At 44.9% G+C, this 18,851-nt stretch overlaps 1 protein-coding gene across 1 annotated transcript in view; it reads right to left on the bottom strand.

The window, feature by feature from the left end:
• Positions 1 to 17,401, bottom strand: part of KCTD3 (potassium channel tetramerization domain containing 3) — a 103,307-nt gene extending 85,906 nt beyond the window's left edge. The window contains exons 1-3 of the mRNA XM_056568339.1: positions 17,064 to 17,401; positions 12,779 to 12,832; positions 7,394 to 7,439 (exon numbers count right to left, since the gene is read on the bottom strand). Coding sequence (XP_056424314.1) covers positions 7,394 to 7,439; positions 12,779 to 12,832; positions 17,064 to 17,134 — 171 coding nt within the window. The 5' untranslated portion in view covers positions 17,135 to 17,401. The remainder of the gene's footprint in view (positions 1 to 7,393; positions 7,440 to 12,778; positions 12,833 to 17,063) is intronic.
• Positions 17,402 to 18,851: the final 1,450 nt, after the last annotated feature.

Below are 18,851 nucleotides of genomic sequence, written 5' to 3'. Positions count from 1 at the left end.
TATAAACATAACCAAGCTGGAGGGCACTCCCCTCCCCCAACCGGATTTGTGCAACACGCTTCTTACCCCTGGGGCACCCCTGTAACCTTCTGCACAATCCCTCGAACTCCTGAGGCCCAATTGAACCATCTCAAACATTTATCTTTCAAACTACTAACTCCCCCGGGACCCTTTCACATGCCTCCCCCTTATCAGAATCCCACCCACCAAGCGTTTAAAAGAGGGCAGGCGGGACCTTCTTCTTGCTTCTACACGCCGACTGGTGAGTACCCTCCCCCCCTGGAGCACCCCCCTATATACACTCCCCCCCCCCCTGGAGCACCCCCCTATATACACTCCTCCCCCCTGGAGCACCCCCCTATATACACTCCTCCCCCTGGAGCACCCCCCCTATATACACTCCTCCCCCTCCCCTCCAGATGACCTCCCTTTCACCCCACTCTCGAGCCACCTGCTACTGTCCCTTAAAGGAGCGGCAGCCATTTAACCCTTTAATCCCCATTCCCTTGAAATATAACTCTAACCACATTACCCCTTACTAACATCTGGAAGGGCCACTAAAACCCCCGTCAAGGCGCCACTACGCCAGGGGTTCCTCCGCTCCGTTTGCTCCCAGTATCCACCTTTTCCAGCCCACGGGAGCACCTGAAAGCTGAACAAATTTATGCAGGAAAAATCATCAACTGCCGAGCCGAGAAGTTCGTGACGAATCAAATTTACTGTAAGTTTGCTCATCTCTAGTGCTCATGGTGAACTCTATAAAAGAATTTAAAAAAAGGGTCTGGATGCATTTTTGGAGAATAATGACATTACAGGTTGAGGATTCTAGATTTATCGGGACAGAACGTGGATACAGGGATTTATTCTGATGCCATATTCGGAGTCGGGAAGGAATTTTTACCTCTAGTATGAGGGTTTTTTTGCCTTCCCCTGGATCAACTCAGTAGGGACTCATTAAGGTTATAGGTTGAACTTGATGGATAGAGATGAGCGAACTTACAGTAAATTCGATTCGTCACGAACTTCTCAGCTCGGCAGTTGATGACTTATCCTGCGTAAATTAGTTCAGCTTTCAGGTGCTCCGGTGGGCTGGAAAAGGTGGATACAGTCCTAGGAGACTCTTTCCTAGGACTGTATCCACCTTTTCCAGCCCACCGGAGCACCTGAAAGCTGAACTAATTTATGCAGGAAAAGTCATCAACTGCCGAGCCGAAAAGTTCGTGACGAATCGAATTTACTGTAAGTTCGCTCATCTCTATTGATGGACTCTGGTCTTTTTTTTCAACCTTATGAAGTATGTTTGGTGTGTATAGAAAGGGACAAGCTAAGTATCCATAGACAGAGGCGTAGCTTGTTGCTTCTGGGCCCCGATGCAAAATCTACAAACAGGGTCCCATATGTCAATTAGAATATTGGTTTCTTATGGGGCAGATGTGCTTTGGGGCCCCCTTAGGCACCAGGGCCCCGATGCGACTGCGACTTCTGCTTCCTCTATAGCTATGTTTGTGTTCATAGAGCTACATTCAATCAATGGAGACCAAGGCTACGTTCACACATACAGGATCCTGCGCAGATTTGATGCGCAGGATTTGTAACTGCCGATTAGAAGCGGTGCTCAGTCATTTAGTTTACATTGAAATCTGCAGCAGAAAATCCTGCGCATCAAATCTGCGTAAGTGTGAACGTACCCCAAAAGTGTATTTTTTCTATGGAATAGTGTCGTCTGCTGCGCTATACCCTCCAGTAGTATCAGTCAGAGGTATACATCAAGAAGTCATTGTACACCACTGACTGACACTGCAGAATGTAAAAAGCCCAAGTATACTGTAGTCTTCAACCTGCGGACCTCCAGATGTTGCAAAACTACAACTCCCAGCATGCCCGGACAGCCGCATGCTGGGAATTGTAGTTTTGCAACATCTGGAGGTCTGCAAGTTGGAGACCACTGCTGTATTAGAACACACTCCCTAAGAGCAGACAGATCAAAATGTTAAAAAGGCATTATTAAAGGGGAACTCCGGTGGAACTCTTTATTTTTTTTTAATTTTTATTTTTTTTAAATCAACTGGTGCCAGAAAGTTAAACAGATTTGTAAATCCCTTCTATTAAAAATATCTTAATCCTTCCAGTACTTTTTAGGGGCTGTATCCTAAAGAGAAATCCAAAAAAAGAAATGCATTTCCTCTGATGTCATGACCACAGAGCTCTCTGCTGACCTCTGCTGTCCGTTTTAGGAGCTGTCCACAACAAGAGAAAATCCCCATAGCAAACATATGCTGCTCTGGACAGTTCCTAAAATGGACAGCAGAGGTCAGCAGAGAGCACTGTGGTCATGACATCAGAGGAAATGCATTTCTTTTTTGGATTTCTCTTTAGTATACAGCCCCAAAAAAGTACTGGAAGGATTAATATTTTTTAATAGAAGCGATTTACAAATCTGTTTTAACTTTCTGGTACCCGTTGATTTTTAAAAAAAAGTTTTCCACGGGAGTACCCCTTTAAAGGGGAACTCCGGTGATAGAAACTTATCTTCTTTACACAGGATAGGGAATCAGTGTCTGACTGTGTGAGGTCCGACCACTGGGACACCCGGCCATCTGCAGAACGGAGCCAGATTCTCCCAGCTGAACGTTCTGCCCCCAACTTATAAAACGCCCAGCCTCGATCGGTGATTGGCTGAGTGGGCCGTCACTGCGGAGATGAGTACGTCTCTAAAGGTGGGGGCTGGAGTGTTCAGCGGGGAGTCCCAGAGGCCGGCCCCCTGTGATCAGACACTTATCCTGTGTGTATAGGGATTAGTTTCTATTACTGAAGAACTAATAATGCCTTCTAACATTTGGATCTGTCTGCTCATTAAGCGGAGAGAGTGTTGTGCCCCGTTCTAGAGATATTGGGGGGGGGGGGGTCCCAGAGTTTGTACCCCCTGCAATCAGAAACTTTTGTGTATAGGGTATGAGTTTCTATCACTTGAGTACCCCATTAAGCCATTGCCACAAATGGACGTGAATGTACGTCCATTGCAGGCTCCAGAGGTATGACGCACGCTCAGCAGGTGAGTGTGCATCATACCTGGTTGGGACCCACGGCTAATGCCGGAAATCGCCGATAGGGCTGATGTCCAGCATTAACCCTTTAGATACCGCGATCAAAGTTGATCGCAGCGTCTCAAAGAGGTTAATTTAACTCCCGTCTAGCTCAGTGGGCTGATCGGGACTGCTGCGGCAAAACCGCGGCATCCGATCAGCTGAGAACACAGAGGAAGATCTCTCACCTTCTTTCCTGCCGTCTGATCGCCGATTCACTGCTCCATGCCAGAGATCCAGGCAGGAGCAGTGGAGCACCGATAACCCTAATCAATGCAATGCTATGGCATATCATTGATCAGTGTCTGCAATCAATGGGAGCTATAACATTGTTAAAAAAAAAGTGTAAAAAAAAAAAAGTGTAAAAAAAAAAAAGTGTAAAAAAAAAGTGTAAAAAAAAATAGTTAATAAATGTGATTTAACCCTTTCCCTAATAAAAGTTTGAATTACCTCCCCCCCCCCCCCTAATAAAATTCAAAAGTCAAAATAGCTTATTTTTGGTCACTTTTTATACCATTAAAGTCTGAGCAAAATAAAAATGGTACCGATAAAATCTTCAGATCACGGTGCAAATGAGCCCGGGGACTGATTACAAATGGGGTGCCGCGTGCATGATCGCGGGCGTCCCCAGCTGCGGGACTCCCGCAATCAGGCATCTTATCCCCTATCCTTTGGATAGGGCAGTGGTCGGCAAACTGCGGCTCGCGAGCCACATTCGGCTCTTCACACACTTTAATGCGGCTCCATGGTGGAGCGGGAGAAGTCGGCTGTTCCGCTCCACCACTCCGTCACCTTTCACACACGCTGCGGGCTGCGGCTGCTCCGTTCTTGAAGTATCAGTGACAGCCGCAGGGACGCCATCCACGGCAGGCCGGCGCGATGACATCACATTATCGCGCCGGCCTGCGGAAATCACATCCCTGCGGCTGTTACTGACAATTCAAGAACAGAGCAGCCGCAGCCCGCAGCGTGTGAGAAAGGTGACGGGTGTGAGAAGGGGGGAAGCAAATAAGCGAGGGGCACATGTCAGGGGGGCATTATATATGAGGGGCACATGGCAGGGGGGCATTATATGTGGGGGCAAATGACAGGACCCCCCCCCCCCGTCATGTGCCCATATAATGCCCCCCTGTCCTGTGCCCCTCAGATATAATGCCCTCTGTCCTGTGCCCCTCACAAATAAGGCAACCTGAGGGGCACATGTCAGGGGGCATTATAAGTGGGGGCACATGACAGGGGGCACATGGCAGGGGGGCAAATGACAGGACCCCCCCCCCCCCCGTCATGTGCTCATATAATGCCCCCCTGTCATGTGCCCCTTATATATAATGCCCCCCTGACATGTGCCCCGTACTTATAATGCCCCCTGTCATGTGCCCCTCAATAAAAACTTATTGAAACTAAAAACAGTGTACCATCCTATGTATTTTCGGTTTTAAAAATGTGGCTCAAAATAAATTTCAATCGTGGTTTTGGCTCAGTTGAAAAAAAAAGGTTGCCCACCCCTGGGATAGGGGATAAGATGTGTAAGCACCGGAGTACCCCTTTAATGGAATTGAATTGAAATTATTAATAAAATTGTTGCCGCAAAGCACAAGCCCTAATATAGGTCTGTAGGTGTTAAATTGGATGTGTTATGATTTTTGGAAGGTGAGGAGGAAAAAACAATAGTGCAAAAATGAAAAATCGTCAAAGAGGGAAGGGGTTAAAGGGAACCTGGCAACACATTATATGCCTAAGAGACATTCCTACCAGCAGCGATGGCGAGTGTGTGTAGTATAAAAAAAAAAAAGTGTCCCATGCCGGCCCGTCAGTGATCCCCATTCATTACTAGTCCCGCCTACTGTGGCTGTAATCACTCCCACTCAGCATGATTGACAGTCACTGCTCTGCTTCCTAAGCGGGGCAATGTCAAGTCTGTAAATAACGCCGAGGGGGCGTGAATATGGATGCAGCAGACAGAACTACTAAAGGATGGGGACTAATTACAGGCAAGAGGTGACACCTTTCAAACTGCATATCTTCACCATCACTGCCAACAGGAACGTCTCCTGGCGCGGTTAGGAAGAAGATTTTACCACGTTTTATACATGGTAACATCTGATGTCAGGTTCCCTTTAACCCCTAAGGACATGCGCCGTAAATGTACAGCGCTGCATAGCACCTCTTAGCGCACAGCGCTGTACATTCGCGGCGCGGCTGTGATGCGAGCGCAGGAGCTGCGCTCGCTTCATTTCCGGCGGGTCCAGGCGGCTGCCAGCAGCCGTGAACCAGACGGTAATGGTGGACATCAGCGATCACGATGATGTCTGCCATTAACCTGTCAGGTGCCATGATCAATACAGATCATGGCATCTGCGGCAGTGTGGCACTTATAATGGCTGATCTGATCGCCCGCGGGGATCAGATCAGCCAAGATGGCGGACAAAGGTCCCCTCACCTGCCTCTGTCCGTCTCCCCAGGTCTTCTGCACTCCAGCAGACCAGAGCAGAAGATCACCGATAATACTGATCAGTGCTGTGTCCTATGCATAGCACTGAACAGTATTCACAATCTAATGATTGCTATAAATAGTCCCCTATGGGGACTAAAAAAAGTGTAAAATAAATGTAAAAAAAAGTTTTTAAAAAATGTGAAAAATCCCTTTCCCCAATAAAAGTTTTAAATCACCCATTTTCCCCATATTAATACATAAAAGCATAAAAAAAAGCAACAATAAATAATAAACATATTTGGTATCGTTGCGTGCGTAAATGTCGGAACTATAAAAATATAATGTTAATGATCCCCTACGGCGAACGGTGTAAAAGTAAAAAATGTCAGCTTTTTTTGTCACATCAAACTGCAAAAAGTCACATATACGCAAATCTGGTAAAACAAACTATAGATCATGGCGCAAAAAAAGTGCCCTCACACATCCCTGAATACAGAAAAATAAAAGTTACAAGTGGTCAAAATAGGGCAAATTTTAAACATACTGATTTTGTAAAAAAAAAATAAAAAAAGTTTCAGATTTTTTAAAAGCAGTACAATAATAGAAATGTATGTAACCATGGGTAGCATTTTAATCGTACTGACCCAGAGAATAAAGAACACATGTATGTTATACCGTAAAGTTTACAGCGCTAAAACAAAACCCCCCAAATTTGCCAAATTATGATTATCGTTTAAATTTCCTTACACAAAAAAAGATTTTTGGGGGTTTACCATACATTTTAGGGTAAAATGAGTGATGTCATTACAAAGTACAACAACTGGTCACGCAAAAAACAAGCCCTCGTATGGGCCTGGGAATGGAAATATAAAAAAAAAAAAAAAAAAAGAGTTATGAATTTTAGAAGGCGAGGAGGAAAAAACAAACACACAAAAATAAAATTGGCTGCGTCCTTAAAGGGGTAGTCCAGTGGTGAAAAACGTATCCCCTATCTTAAGGATAGGGGATAAGTTTGAGATCGCGGGGGGTCCGACCGCTGGGGCCCCCTGCGATCTCTCTGTACGGGGGCCAGGCTCTCGACCAGAGGGTGTCGACCTCCGCACGAAGCGGCGGCCGGCACGTCCCCTCAATACATCTCTATGGCAGAGCCGGAGATTGCCGAAGGCAGCGCTTCGGCTCTGCCATAGAGTTGTATTGAGGGGGCGTGTCGGCCGCCGCTTCGTGCGAAGGTCGACACGCCCCCTTCCCGCGGGCTGTCGGGGCTCCGTACAGGAGATCGCAGGGGGCCCCAGCGGTCGGACCCCCCGCGATCTCAAACTTATCCCCTATCCTTAGGATAGGGGATAAGTTGTTCACCACTGGACTACTCCTTTAAGGTGAAAATGGGCAGAGTCCTTCAGGGGTTAAGGGTGACCCAGAGGTTAGATGTATATATATCTGCAGACCTCATTGTCCATTTCATTGTTAGACATTTTTTGAACACTTTAGGCCAGTGGTCTTCAACCTGCGGACCTCCAGATGTTGCAAAACTACAACTCCCAGCATGCCCGGACAGCCGTTGGCTGTCCGGGCATGCTGGGAGTTGTAGTTTTGCAACATCTGGAGGTCCGCAGGTTGAAGACCACTGCTTTAGACAGTGAGGATGTCTGCAGAAAACGTCTGTTCAATATCTGTGGAATCAGAAGTCGTCTTCTAGGCATCTGCATCTGTCTCTATGGCTCACAACCCCTTCATGTGTTCACACACAGCCGATGTGATGCAGAAGCGTATACAAATGGAGAGCCATGTGTGAACATACCCTGAACAGCCTATCATTGGAGGTTTGGGCAAATCACATACAATAGAAGCAATGGGGATAATAAGGAATATTACTCACTGCTCCAGTTTCATCCCGAAGCGTTGAAATCCTTCCACTCAGGAGGCTGCAAAATAAATCCATACAGAATATAAAGAGAAGGTCACAGCAATACTGATAAGATACAGAACTATAGCTTCAGAGAGAAGATTTATAGGCACCCAAGTGTCTTACACCCGTGTTAGGCGCTTCACCTTGTCTTTTTTAACAACCAACCCCTTTAGGCAGCTCACTAGAATACAGACACGAAAAGTTAAAAGGGGGTTATCCAGGGAAAAAACTTTTTTTTTTTTTATAGATATCAACTGGCTCCAGAAAGTTAAACAGATTTGTAAATTACTTCTATTAAAAACTCTTAATCCTTTCAGTACTTAGAGATGCTGAAGTTGAGTTGTTCTTTTCTGTCTAAGTGCTCTCTGATGACACCTGTCTCGGGAACTGTCCAGAGTAGAAGCAAATCCCAATAGAAAACCTCTTCTACTCTACTGTGCAGTTCCCGAGACAAGCAGAAATGTCAGCAGAGAGCACTGTTGCCAGACAGAAAACAACTCAACTTCAGCAGCAGATAATTATTGGAAGGATTAAGATTTTTTTAATAGAAGTAATTTACAAATCTGTTTAACTTTCTGGAGTCCGTTGATATTAAAAAAAAAAAAAAAAAAAAAAAAAAAAAGTATTTTTTTTTTTTCCTGGAATACCCCTTTAAGGTACTTCAACCCACCAAAACGCCCCTTATGCATTTGTGTCTTTTTTTTTGGTATGTTTATTATTTTTGAACTAGAAAAGAACTCCGTCCGGCACCAAAGTATGGGGTAAAAGGCTTGTCTTTATTTATTCCACAGCAGGATACATACAGATCAAGATGGCTGACGCGTTTCGCCCTTTACAGGGCTTAATCATAGACTAATACATCTTTTAACAAACATGATTAAAATACTGAGCGATCCGGTCACATGACCTACCGCATCATCACATTAAAATTACATGGAAGAACTGGATACCTGGATAACACATGGATCGCGCTCTATTTGGATATCCTGAGGTGATTAATAGAGATGAGCGAACTTACAGTAAATTCGATTCGTCTGTACTTCTCGGCTCGGCAGTTGATGACTTATCCTGCATAAATTTGTTCAGCTTTCAGGTGCTCCCGTGGGCTGGAAAAGGTGGATACAGTCCTAGGAGACTCTTTCCTAGGAATGTATCCACCTTTTCCAGCCCACCGGAGCACCTGAAAGCTGAACAAAGTTATGCAGGATAAGTCATCAACTGCCGAGCCGAGAAGTTCATGACGAATCGAATTTACTGTAATTTCGCTCATATCTAGTGATTAACTACACGCTAGTTCACACATTCCTACTTAGCGTTTTTTTTTGTGTGAATCTTATTCTAGAGTTATACGGATTTAACCGCAAACCTCATTCATTTGTTATATCCCTGATACTATCTACATACTAATGTGTAACGATAGGACCATGTTTATCCCTATACTACTTAAGGACCAAAGGAAACAAGATGGCTAATACTACTAACCTGAGATCTAATGTAACGGCTGCAAGGTATTGTGAGATGGCACCAAGGCTATTACTATTTTAGGTATTATAACCTGTATTCATTTTTATAGTAAAATATGCATATATCCGTTATACATAAAGTTTGGATATATGTATATAATGCATTGCACATGTAAGTTCATATTGTTTCACATATGTGGATGTTTATTAATTAAGGGATGCTTACATTATTTACTTTGGTTACATTTGTTTATTACTGTATGGTTACTATTATATTTTATCATTTTATTATTATTATTTTTATTTAATTATTATTATTTGTTACTTGTTATTATTATTATCTTTTTGCCGATTTTCTATTTTTATTTTTATATAATTTATTACATTATTATTTCATTTGTGTTACTTTATAATTTACACTATGGTTAGTATTATTTTAATTTTAATTTATTTTATTTTCAAAACGGCAAAAACTAAAGCAAATGTCAACCAATATTTTTCATGTGGAACGCAATGAATTGAGGCGATATTTTTCAGGGACAAGTAATTATCAAATCTAGTCTCTTATTTAGACCTTGTGGATGCCTAGTTGCTAATAGAAACATCCAAAATGTTTCACGATTATATAGCCGCCTCCTTAAATCGCCTCCTCTCACTCCTAATTGAATTTTTTCCACTCCTGTAACCCTCAGGGAGCTATCGTCCCCTGTATGTACTTCTCTAAAGTGTTTGGAGAGCATGGATACACTAGATACATTATTTTTAATGTCGGCTACATGTTTACGGAATCTTGTTTTCAAAGTATTCCCTGTGCAACCTGTTTATTGTACCTTACAGGCAGTACATGTGGCCACGTATACAATGGATTTCAAATTGCAATTGATGTAATTAGAGATGAGCCAACTTACAGTAAATTCGATTTGTCACGAACTTCTCGGCTCGGCAGTTGCTGACTTTTCCTGCGTAAATTAGTTCAGCCTTCAGGTGCTCCGGTGGGCTGGAAAAGGTGGATACAGTCCTAGGAAAGAGTCTCCTAGGAATGTATCCACCTTTTCCAGCCCACGGGAGCACCTGAAAGCTGAACTAAATTATGCAGGATAAGTCATCAACTGCCGAGCCGAGAAGTTCGTTACGAATCGAATTTACTGTAAGTTCACTCATCTCTAGATGTAATCTTACATTCTTTGCCCGTACAACATGAAATTATTTTGTTTGTTCTATGAAATTACAGGTAATGCACCTAGGGTGTCCACACTTCCAACACCCTGTTGTTTCCAGCCAAGTCCCCCTATTTTTCCTGGGATTGGACTGGCTTGAAAACAAACTGGGTGACAAAGTAGATCCCAAGGTGGGACCTCTGCGTGAAACTGACATCTCATGAAAAAAATAAATAAATAAACATATCCCCTATCCGCAGGAGTGGCGCATCATGACCCCTGCACGAAGCGGGGCTGCCACACCCCCCTCCATATATCTCTATGGGAGAGCCGAAGAAAGCCGAGTGGCTCTCCCATAAAGATATATGAAGGGGTCCTGACGCGCCGCTCTAGGGAAGACCCACCGGGGCCCTGTACAGAAGATAGCGGGGGGGGCCAGCCCTCGGACCCCCCCCCCCCCCCCCCCGCAATTTAAAATGTATCCCCTATCCTGCAGATAGGAGGAGATTTATCAAAACTTGTCCAGAGGAAAAGTTGACCAGTTACCCCTAGCAACCAATCAGATCACTTCTTTCATTTTGCAGAGTCCTTGTTAAAAATGAAAGAAGCGATCTGATTGGTTGCTATGGGCAACTCAGCATTTTTTTTTTCCCTCTGGACAGGTTTTCATAAATCTCCCCCATAGTTTTTTTTCAGGAGACTACTCCTTTAATGGTTGGAACTACATCTACTAGCATCAAGTTTTCCAAAAATATGTTAAAGGGATATTCAGAGTTAAGATTATTTTTTTAACTACCCACAGGGCTTCCGATTAGAGATGAGCGAATTTACAGTAAATTTGATTTGTCACGACCTTCTCGGCTCGTCAGTTGATGACTTTTCCTGCGTAAATTAGTTCAGCTTTCCGGTGGGCTGGAAAAGGTGGATACAGTCCTAGGAGACTCTTTCCTAGGAATGTATCCACCTTTTCCAGCCCACCGGGGCACCTGAGGGCTGAACTAATTTACGCAGGAAAAGTCATCAACTGCCGAGCCGAGAAGTTCGTGACAAATCGAATTTACTGTAAGTTCACTCATCTCTACTTCCATGATTTGAAGAATAGTACCCTGGATCTTAGTTATTAGTGGAGCGGCGAGTGGCTCATGCGAGCCGCTGCGCCATTAATTGTCCGTGAAACTGCCGAAGGAAGCCGTTTGACATGTTGTAGGAAAGCATTTCCCAACCAGGGTGCCTCCAGCTGTTGCAAAACTACAACTCCCAGCATGCCCGGACAGCCTTTGGCTGTCCGGGCTTGCTGGGAGTTGTAGTTTTGCAACAGCTGGACAACCCTTGTTGGGAAATTCTGTTCTAGTGACATGACAATAGTTTTCATAGGGAGGATGAGAGGGGAGAGTTGTGCGCGGCCCTGCTCATCCCTCTCTGCTTTGGGTCTATGAGACCGACCAGGGCAGCCCCATAGACTTAGGCCCCTTTCACACTATAAAATCACTTCCGTTACCAACGCCCGTTAGGATATCGGCAGTTATACGGCCGGTACTATATCACTCACGGCCGTTAGAAAATCCCATAATAGTCTATGGGATTTTTCTAATAGCTGTTTTAACCCGTTATCGCCCGTTTTTAATAACTAGATAGAAAATCCCATTATAGTCTATTAGTCTATCTAGTTATTAAAAACGGGCGATAACGGGTTAAAACAGCTATTAGAAAAATCCCATAGACTATTATGGGATTTTCTAACGGCCGTGAGTGATATAGTACCGGCCGTATAACTGCCGATATCCTAACGGGCGTTGGTAACGGAAGTGATTTTATAGTGTGAAAGGGGCCTTACACTATGAGTCCTGGTCACATGACAGGAGAGAACATATATACATAGAAGCCCGCACTTCTCCCGATCGGTCAGGATCTGAACACTGAGACCCCAACTAAAGAAAACTTTTCATAGGTCTATGGCTCCTTTCACACTACAGGGATCATCCTGCTTTTTTTTACTGCCGTTATATAACAATAACGGATGAGAAGAAAAAAAAAAAAAAAACTGATGCAATAACTGGTAATAACGGATGAGAAGAAAAAAAAACTGATGCAATAACTGGTAATAACGGATGATAACTGATGACAATCATCCGTTATTTTTAATGTTTTTTTTCTTAAAAAACCTGATGTTGTTCATCCGTTATCATCTGTTATTACCAGTTACATCCGTTTTTTTTAATCAGGTTTTTAACACTTTATTTTTGTAAAACTGTACTGAGCATGCTCAGTACAAAAAACAGATATTAAAAAACCTGACAATAACTGATCATAACGGATTTTTTTTTTTTTTCTTGAACAACTGGTTCCCATAGACTTCAATGTTACATTTTAACATCCGTTTTTTCAACATTTTTTTTTTTGCCGGACCAAAAATTAGTGCATGCACCGTCTTTTGCGCCGGCAAAAATAACTGACATTAGTAGAAAAAAAAAAAAAAAAAAAGGACATACCTGATGCAAAAGGATGATCAAAAAATCCCATTGACATGAATGGGATTGTTTGACAGCCATTTTCAGGACTTTTTGCCGGGAGTAATAATGGAGGTTTTTTTTTTTTTTACAGGTTTTTTTTTACAGTGTGAAAGGGGCCTTAGACGTATCGAATTTTTTTTTATTTATTTTTTTTTTATATGACAGCGCCCATTCAGAGCCAGCTGAAATTGAGGAGTGACAATAAAGTCAAATTTATTACTTCACCTAGAGAAGAAAGAGTCTGGGATCCACATAAGGGTTTGTCTTGATGTGCTGAATCTGAGGAGAAAAAAATAAAATAAAGGGTAACACATTACACAAAGGACAATAATGTTTCTCTTTAGCCAACAATATACAGTGGTCCCTCAAGTTACAATATTAATCGGTTCCAGGACGACCATTGTATGTTGAAACCATCATATGTTGAGACCATATCTCTATGGAAACCTGGTAATTGGTTCTGAAGCCACCAAAATGTCATCCGAAAATAGGAAAAAGTCAGGATTAAAGAAAAATAAGTAGATAACTAATATATATATATATAAAGCAAATCCTTACATATAAAAGTAATAAAGATCTGCTGGGAGCTGTAATCACTGTCTATGTCAGTGTTTCCCAACCAGGATGCCTCCAACTGTTGCAAAACTACAACTCCCAGCATGCCCGGACAGCCGTTGGCTGTCCGGGCATGCTGGGAGTTGTAGTTTTGCAACAGCTGGAGGCACCCTGGTTGGGAAACAATGGTTTATGTAGAGGAGAGGAGCTTCTTCAGGGTCCTATACAATACACAGTGTCCCAAATGGAGCCGCCCTTACCTGGTGTCCAATGGAGCAACTAACCCTGGTACAGGTAAGGAGTAGTACAGAACTTGTAGTTCCTCCCTGTATTGTAGGGGACGCTACCAGACAGCCAGTCAGTGCATGCACTTCAGTAATACAGGGGTTATACCAGTAAAATGCCCATTCTGATTGGTCAGTTCCTCCAGTTGTGACACGTTTCACAGATCTGGACTGTCTGTACATTGTATGTTGAGTCTGGTTTCAAGTTACAATGGTCCAAAAAAGATCATTGTATGTTGAAACTATTGTATGTTGAGGCCATTGTAAGTTGAGGGATCACTGTACTCAATAAACATGGACGATGGGCATCTCTTCCATATACACGAACCCCAAAGATTAATCCACAACATGTGGTTCTATCCTCACAGCACCCAGACTACATGATGCCTTGTGGCCAAAGTGGACCTCAAATGGGTCATCCCATTTAAATCCTTTTTTTACTTCTAAATCCTATCAATCACACAGAATGGAGCATAGACCAAGAACAAGGCGTCCCAAGCCTCCACTATAGAATTGACTTAAAGGGGTAGTCCAGTTGTGAAAAACGTAGCCCCTATCCTAAGGATAGGGGATAAGTTTGAGATCGCGCGGGGTCCGACCGCTGGGGCCCCCTGCGATCTCTCTGTACGGGGCCCCAGCTCTCCGCCCAGATAGCAGGTGTCGACCCCCGCACGAAGCGGCGGCCGACACGCCCCCCTTAATACATCTGAACGGCAGAGCCGGAGATTGCCGAAGGCAGCGCTTCGGCTCTGCCATAGAGTTGTATTGAGGGGGCGTGTCGGCCGCCGCCTCGTGCGGAGGTCGACACACCCCCTTCCCGCGGGCTGTCGGGGCTCCGTACAGGATATCGCAGGGGGCCCCAGCGGTCGGACCCCCCGCGATCTGCAACTTATCCCATATCCTTAGGATAGGGGATAAGTTGTTCACCACTAGGTCACCACTCGACTACTCCTTTAAAAGGGGTACTCCACTGGAAAAACATTTTTTTAAATCAACTGGTGCCAGAAAGTTAAACAGATTTGTAAATTACTTCTATTTAAAAATCTTTATCCTTCCAGCTGCTATATGCTCCACAGGAAGTTAATTTCTTTTTGAATTTCTTTTCAGTCTGACCACAGTGCTCTCTGCTGACACCTCTGTTCATTTTAGGAACTGTACAGAGTAGGAGCAAATCCCCATAGCAAACCTCTCCTGCTTCGGACAGTTCCTAAAACGGACAGAGGTGTCAGCAGAGAGCACTGTGGTCAGATAGAAAAGAAATTGAAAAAGAAAAGAACATCCTGTGGAGCATACAGCAGCTGATAAGTACTGGAAGGATTAAGATTTTTAAACAGAGGCAATTTACAAATCTGTTTAACTTTCTGGCACCAGTAAGTTAAAATAAAAATGTTTCTTCAGTGGAGTACCCCTTTAAAGGAGTACTGCAGCCATTGGCACTCATCTATCCTGAGGATAGGGGATAAGTGTCTGATCACGTGGGGTCCGACCACTTGGATCCCCAGCGATCTTCCATATGGGGACCTGGCATTACCGTGGCTCTGCACGGCTAATCAGCATGTCATTGACCTTTTGCATTAGCGTGTCGTGAGGTCGACGACACATCCCCTCGATACAGCTGTATGGGAGAGGCGGGGAGGCACGAACGCTACATCTTCACCTCTCCCATAGAAATACATGGAGGGAGAGTGTCAGCCGCAGTGTAATGCTGCGGCCAACATGCCTCCTGCAAAGGAGAGCCGGGGTCCCGTATAGGAGATTGCAGGGCGTCCCAGCATTCGGACCACCCCACGTGATCTCCTGTACAGGACCCTGCAGATCGAGGATAAGTGTCTATGGCTGCAGATTTCCTTTAATGGCATTCCAATTGACTTCAATGGGACTCTGCTGAGGAACTCTGCAAAAAAGAATTGACATGTTCATTATTTTTTGCATAAAATCTGCCATGTGAACGGGACATCGGAAATACCATTCATGTAGCAGAATTTCCAAGCTGAATTTTTCTTCTGGATTCCGCGCGAAAATTCCATTGTGTGAACATAGCCTAAGAAACTCTGCCATGTGCACGATGCAGCAGAATCCCATCAAAAACAATAAGAGACTGCTGCACCGGGAATCCAGCCTAAAAATTCTGTGTGTGAATGGGTGTAAACATGTATTTTGCAGCGTCTGATATTGCGGCCTTACGGGACGCAGTGCGGACACCCACAATAAAGCACATCCATAGGGCTCCATTCATCAGAGGCGAATAAACTGTATGTCCTCCATTGGGGGCGCTATACTGCTAAATAAAATAAAAAAATTATGGAGTAGAATAGTGGACGCCGGCACTCCACAGAACGGTATAACAAAAAAATTTGCAATTTATGTAACATAGCCACGTGTACGTACCAACATTTTCCAACATGTGCAAAACTCTAACGCCCATCAATGCCCTGACAGGACATGATGGGCGTTATAGTTTTGAGGAAGGCTGCCATGGCATGATGGGCTTTGTAGTTTTGCAATGAGCTGTCGGGAAAACTATTGGCATTGTAGGCTGTCGGTGCATGATGGTTGTTGTAGTTTTGGAACAGAATGTCGGGGCATGATGGTTATTGTAGTTTTGCAACGGAATGTCACGGCATGATGGGTGTTGTAGTTTTGGAACGGGCTGTCGGGGCATGATGGTTATTGTAGTTTTGCAACGGGCTGTTGGGTATTGTAGTTTTGCAATGGGCTGTCGGGGCATGATGGTTATTGTAGTTTTGCACCGGAATGTCAGGGCATGATGGGTATTGTAGTTTTGCACTGGAATGTCAGGGCATGATGGTTATTGTAGTTTTGCACCGGAATGTCAGGGCATGATGGGTATTGTAGTTTTGCACTGGAATGTCAGGGCATGATGGTTGTTGTAGTTTTGGAACGGGCTGTCGGGGCATGATGGTTATTGTAGTTTTGCATGGAATGTCTGGGCATGATGGGTGTTGTAGTTTTGCAACAGGCTGTTGGGCATGATGGTTATTGTAGTTTTGCAACGGAATGTTGGGGCATGATGGTTATTGTAGTTTTGCACCGGAATGTCGGGGCATGATGGTTATTGTAGTTTTGCACCGGAATGTCTGGGCATGATGGTTATTGTAGTTTTGGAAAGGGCTGTTGGGCATATTGGGTATTGTAGTTTTGGAACAGAATGTCAGGGCATAATGGGTGTTGTAGTTTTGGAACGGAATGTCTGGGCATGATGGGCTTCGTAGTTTTGGAACGGGCTGTCTGGGCATGATGGGCTTTGTAGTTTTGGAACGGGCTGTCTGGGCATGATGGGCTTTGTAGTTTTGGAACGGGCTGTCGGGGTATGATGGGTATTTTAGTTTTGGAATAGGCTGTCCCGGTACCATGGGTGTTGTAGTTTTGCAATGGGCATTGTAGAATGGGCAGTCAGGGCATGATGGGCACGGTCGTTTTGCAACACGCTGGGACATATATGGAAAAAATACATGGCGCATACATCAGACGCAGTCAAAAACTGTAATGTGAACAGCGCTTTAAACAACCCTGCAGTTTCTAGCTTGCTGTCAGTGAACAGAATACATAACATAGAGCCCTATGAAGACCCTATACATGCAAGCTGTCCTATACCCCCCTGGGATGGCTGCAGTATAGTAGGGGTTAATAATGGGGGGTAATACAGGTACCTGGTGCCCCCCACATTGAGCTGGATGATCTCCCCGGTGCCCGGGCTGAAGTTGTTGCAGTTGCCGGCCATGACTGCTGCGGCCTCCGGCCTCCCCCACCCTGCGGTCTGGCGGTGCGGCTGATCCCGGGCCGGGGGTGTCACTCCTCCGGGGAGGCTCCGCTCCTGCACGGCCGGTGGTCAGGCCGCATGTCCGGGCCTCGGTGTTACCGGGGAGGAGGAGAGGGGGTCAGGCGGCTCCGGGATCCGGCGCTGGGAGGAGGAGAAGGAGGAGGCGGCGTCACTACAGGCCGGGCCTCCCGTCATCCGCCGCTGTCTCCATGGCAACCGCCGCCGGCTCACTGTTTACAGTGGGGGGCACTAGTGTAAGGAATCATTATGGGGGACATGTTATGTAAGGAAGTGCTCCCCCAACATGGGGTTCTATCGCTGCTGCAAAACTACAACTCCCATCATGCCCTGATAATGTTCCCCAAGCTGTGACCAGGTGTGCTAGGGCCTTAGGTCAGTGTTTCCCAACCAGGGTGACTCCAGCTGTTGCAAAACTACAACTCCCATCATGCCCTGATAATGTTCCCCAAGCTGTGACCAGGTGTGCTAGGGCCTTAGGTCAGTGTTTCCCAACCAGGGTGACTCCAGCTGTTGCAAAACTAAAACTCCCATCATTCCCTGATAATGTTCCCCAAATTGTGACTTAGGTGTGCAAGGCCCTAAGGTCAGTGTTTCCCAATCAGGGTGACTCCAGCTGTAGCAAAACTACAACTCCCAGTATGCCCGGACAGCCAGAGGCTGTCCGGGCATGCTGGGAGTTGTAGTTTTGCCACAGCTGGAGTAGCCCTGGTTGGGAAACACTGGCTTAGGGCATTGTAACTCAATACACCCTAAGGGTACGTTCACACGCGATGATTTTTTTAGCGGGTTTTCCGCTGCGTATTTGAAAGTGGGCGGGCTTTTCTCAGCTGTCCGCAGCAGATTTTCTGCGGCGGAATTTACGCTGCGGAAAATCCGCCACAGTCCCTACTGACTTCAATGGGGCTTGCGGCGGATTTTCCGCAGTGTACATTCTGCCGCGGAAAATCTGCTGCAGACAGCCGAGAAGAGCCCGCCCACTTTCAAATACGCAGCGGAAAACCTACTAAAAAATCCGTGCGTGTGAACTGTGATTCCAAAAGTCACAATAGTTATTTTTGCGGAATGTCCACCCGAAAAGTTTTCGCAAACAGCGGGTGTCAGCTCTAGGATCGCTCGGAAATGTGTTGTTTTGATAGACGGCAATGCATTTCCAAGCGGATTCCGCTGAAAGAATTGACATGTCTATTCGTGTTGAAAACAATAGGACTCTGCGACGGAATTTCCTAGCTGAGTTTTTTGGATGGATTCCACTCGGAAATTACACTGTGTGAATAAAGCCTAAGGCCCTGTTCACACTTTACATTTCCACACAAAATTCCACTTGCAGCAGCCTCCCATTGACTTTAAAGGGGTACTCCGGTGGAAAAGTTTCTTTTTATTTTTTTTTTATTTTTTTTTTATCAACTGGTGCCAGAAAGCTAAACAGATTTGTAAATTACTTCTATTAAAAAAAATCTTAATCCTTCCAGTACTTTTTAGCTGCTGAATACTACAGAGGAAATTATTTTCTTTTTGGAACACAGTGCTCTCTGCTGACATCATGACCACAGTGCTCTCTGCTGACATCATGACCACAGTGCTTTCTGCTGACACCTCTGTCCATTTTAAGAACTGTCCAGAGTAGGAGAAAATCCCCATAGAAAACATATGCTGCTCT

Source organism: Hyla sarda, chromosome 3, assembly GCF_029499605.1.
Source record: "Hyla sarda isolate aHylSar1 chromosome 3, aHylSar1.hap1, whole genome shotgun sequence".
NCBI lineage: Eukaryota > Metazoa > Chordata > Amphibia > Anura > Hylidae > Hyla > Hyla sarda.
Note: the sequence above shows the minus strand (reverse complement) of the source record. Positions and strands in the feature narration are given on the sequence as shown.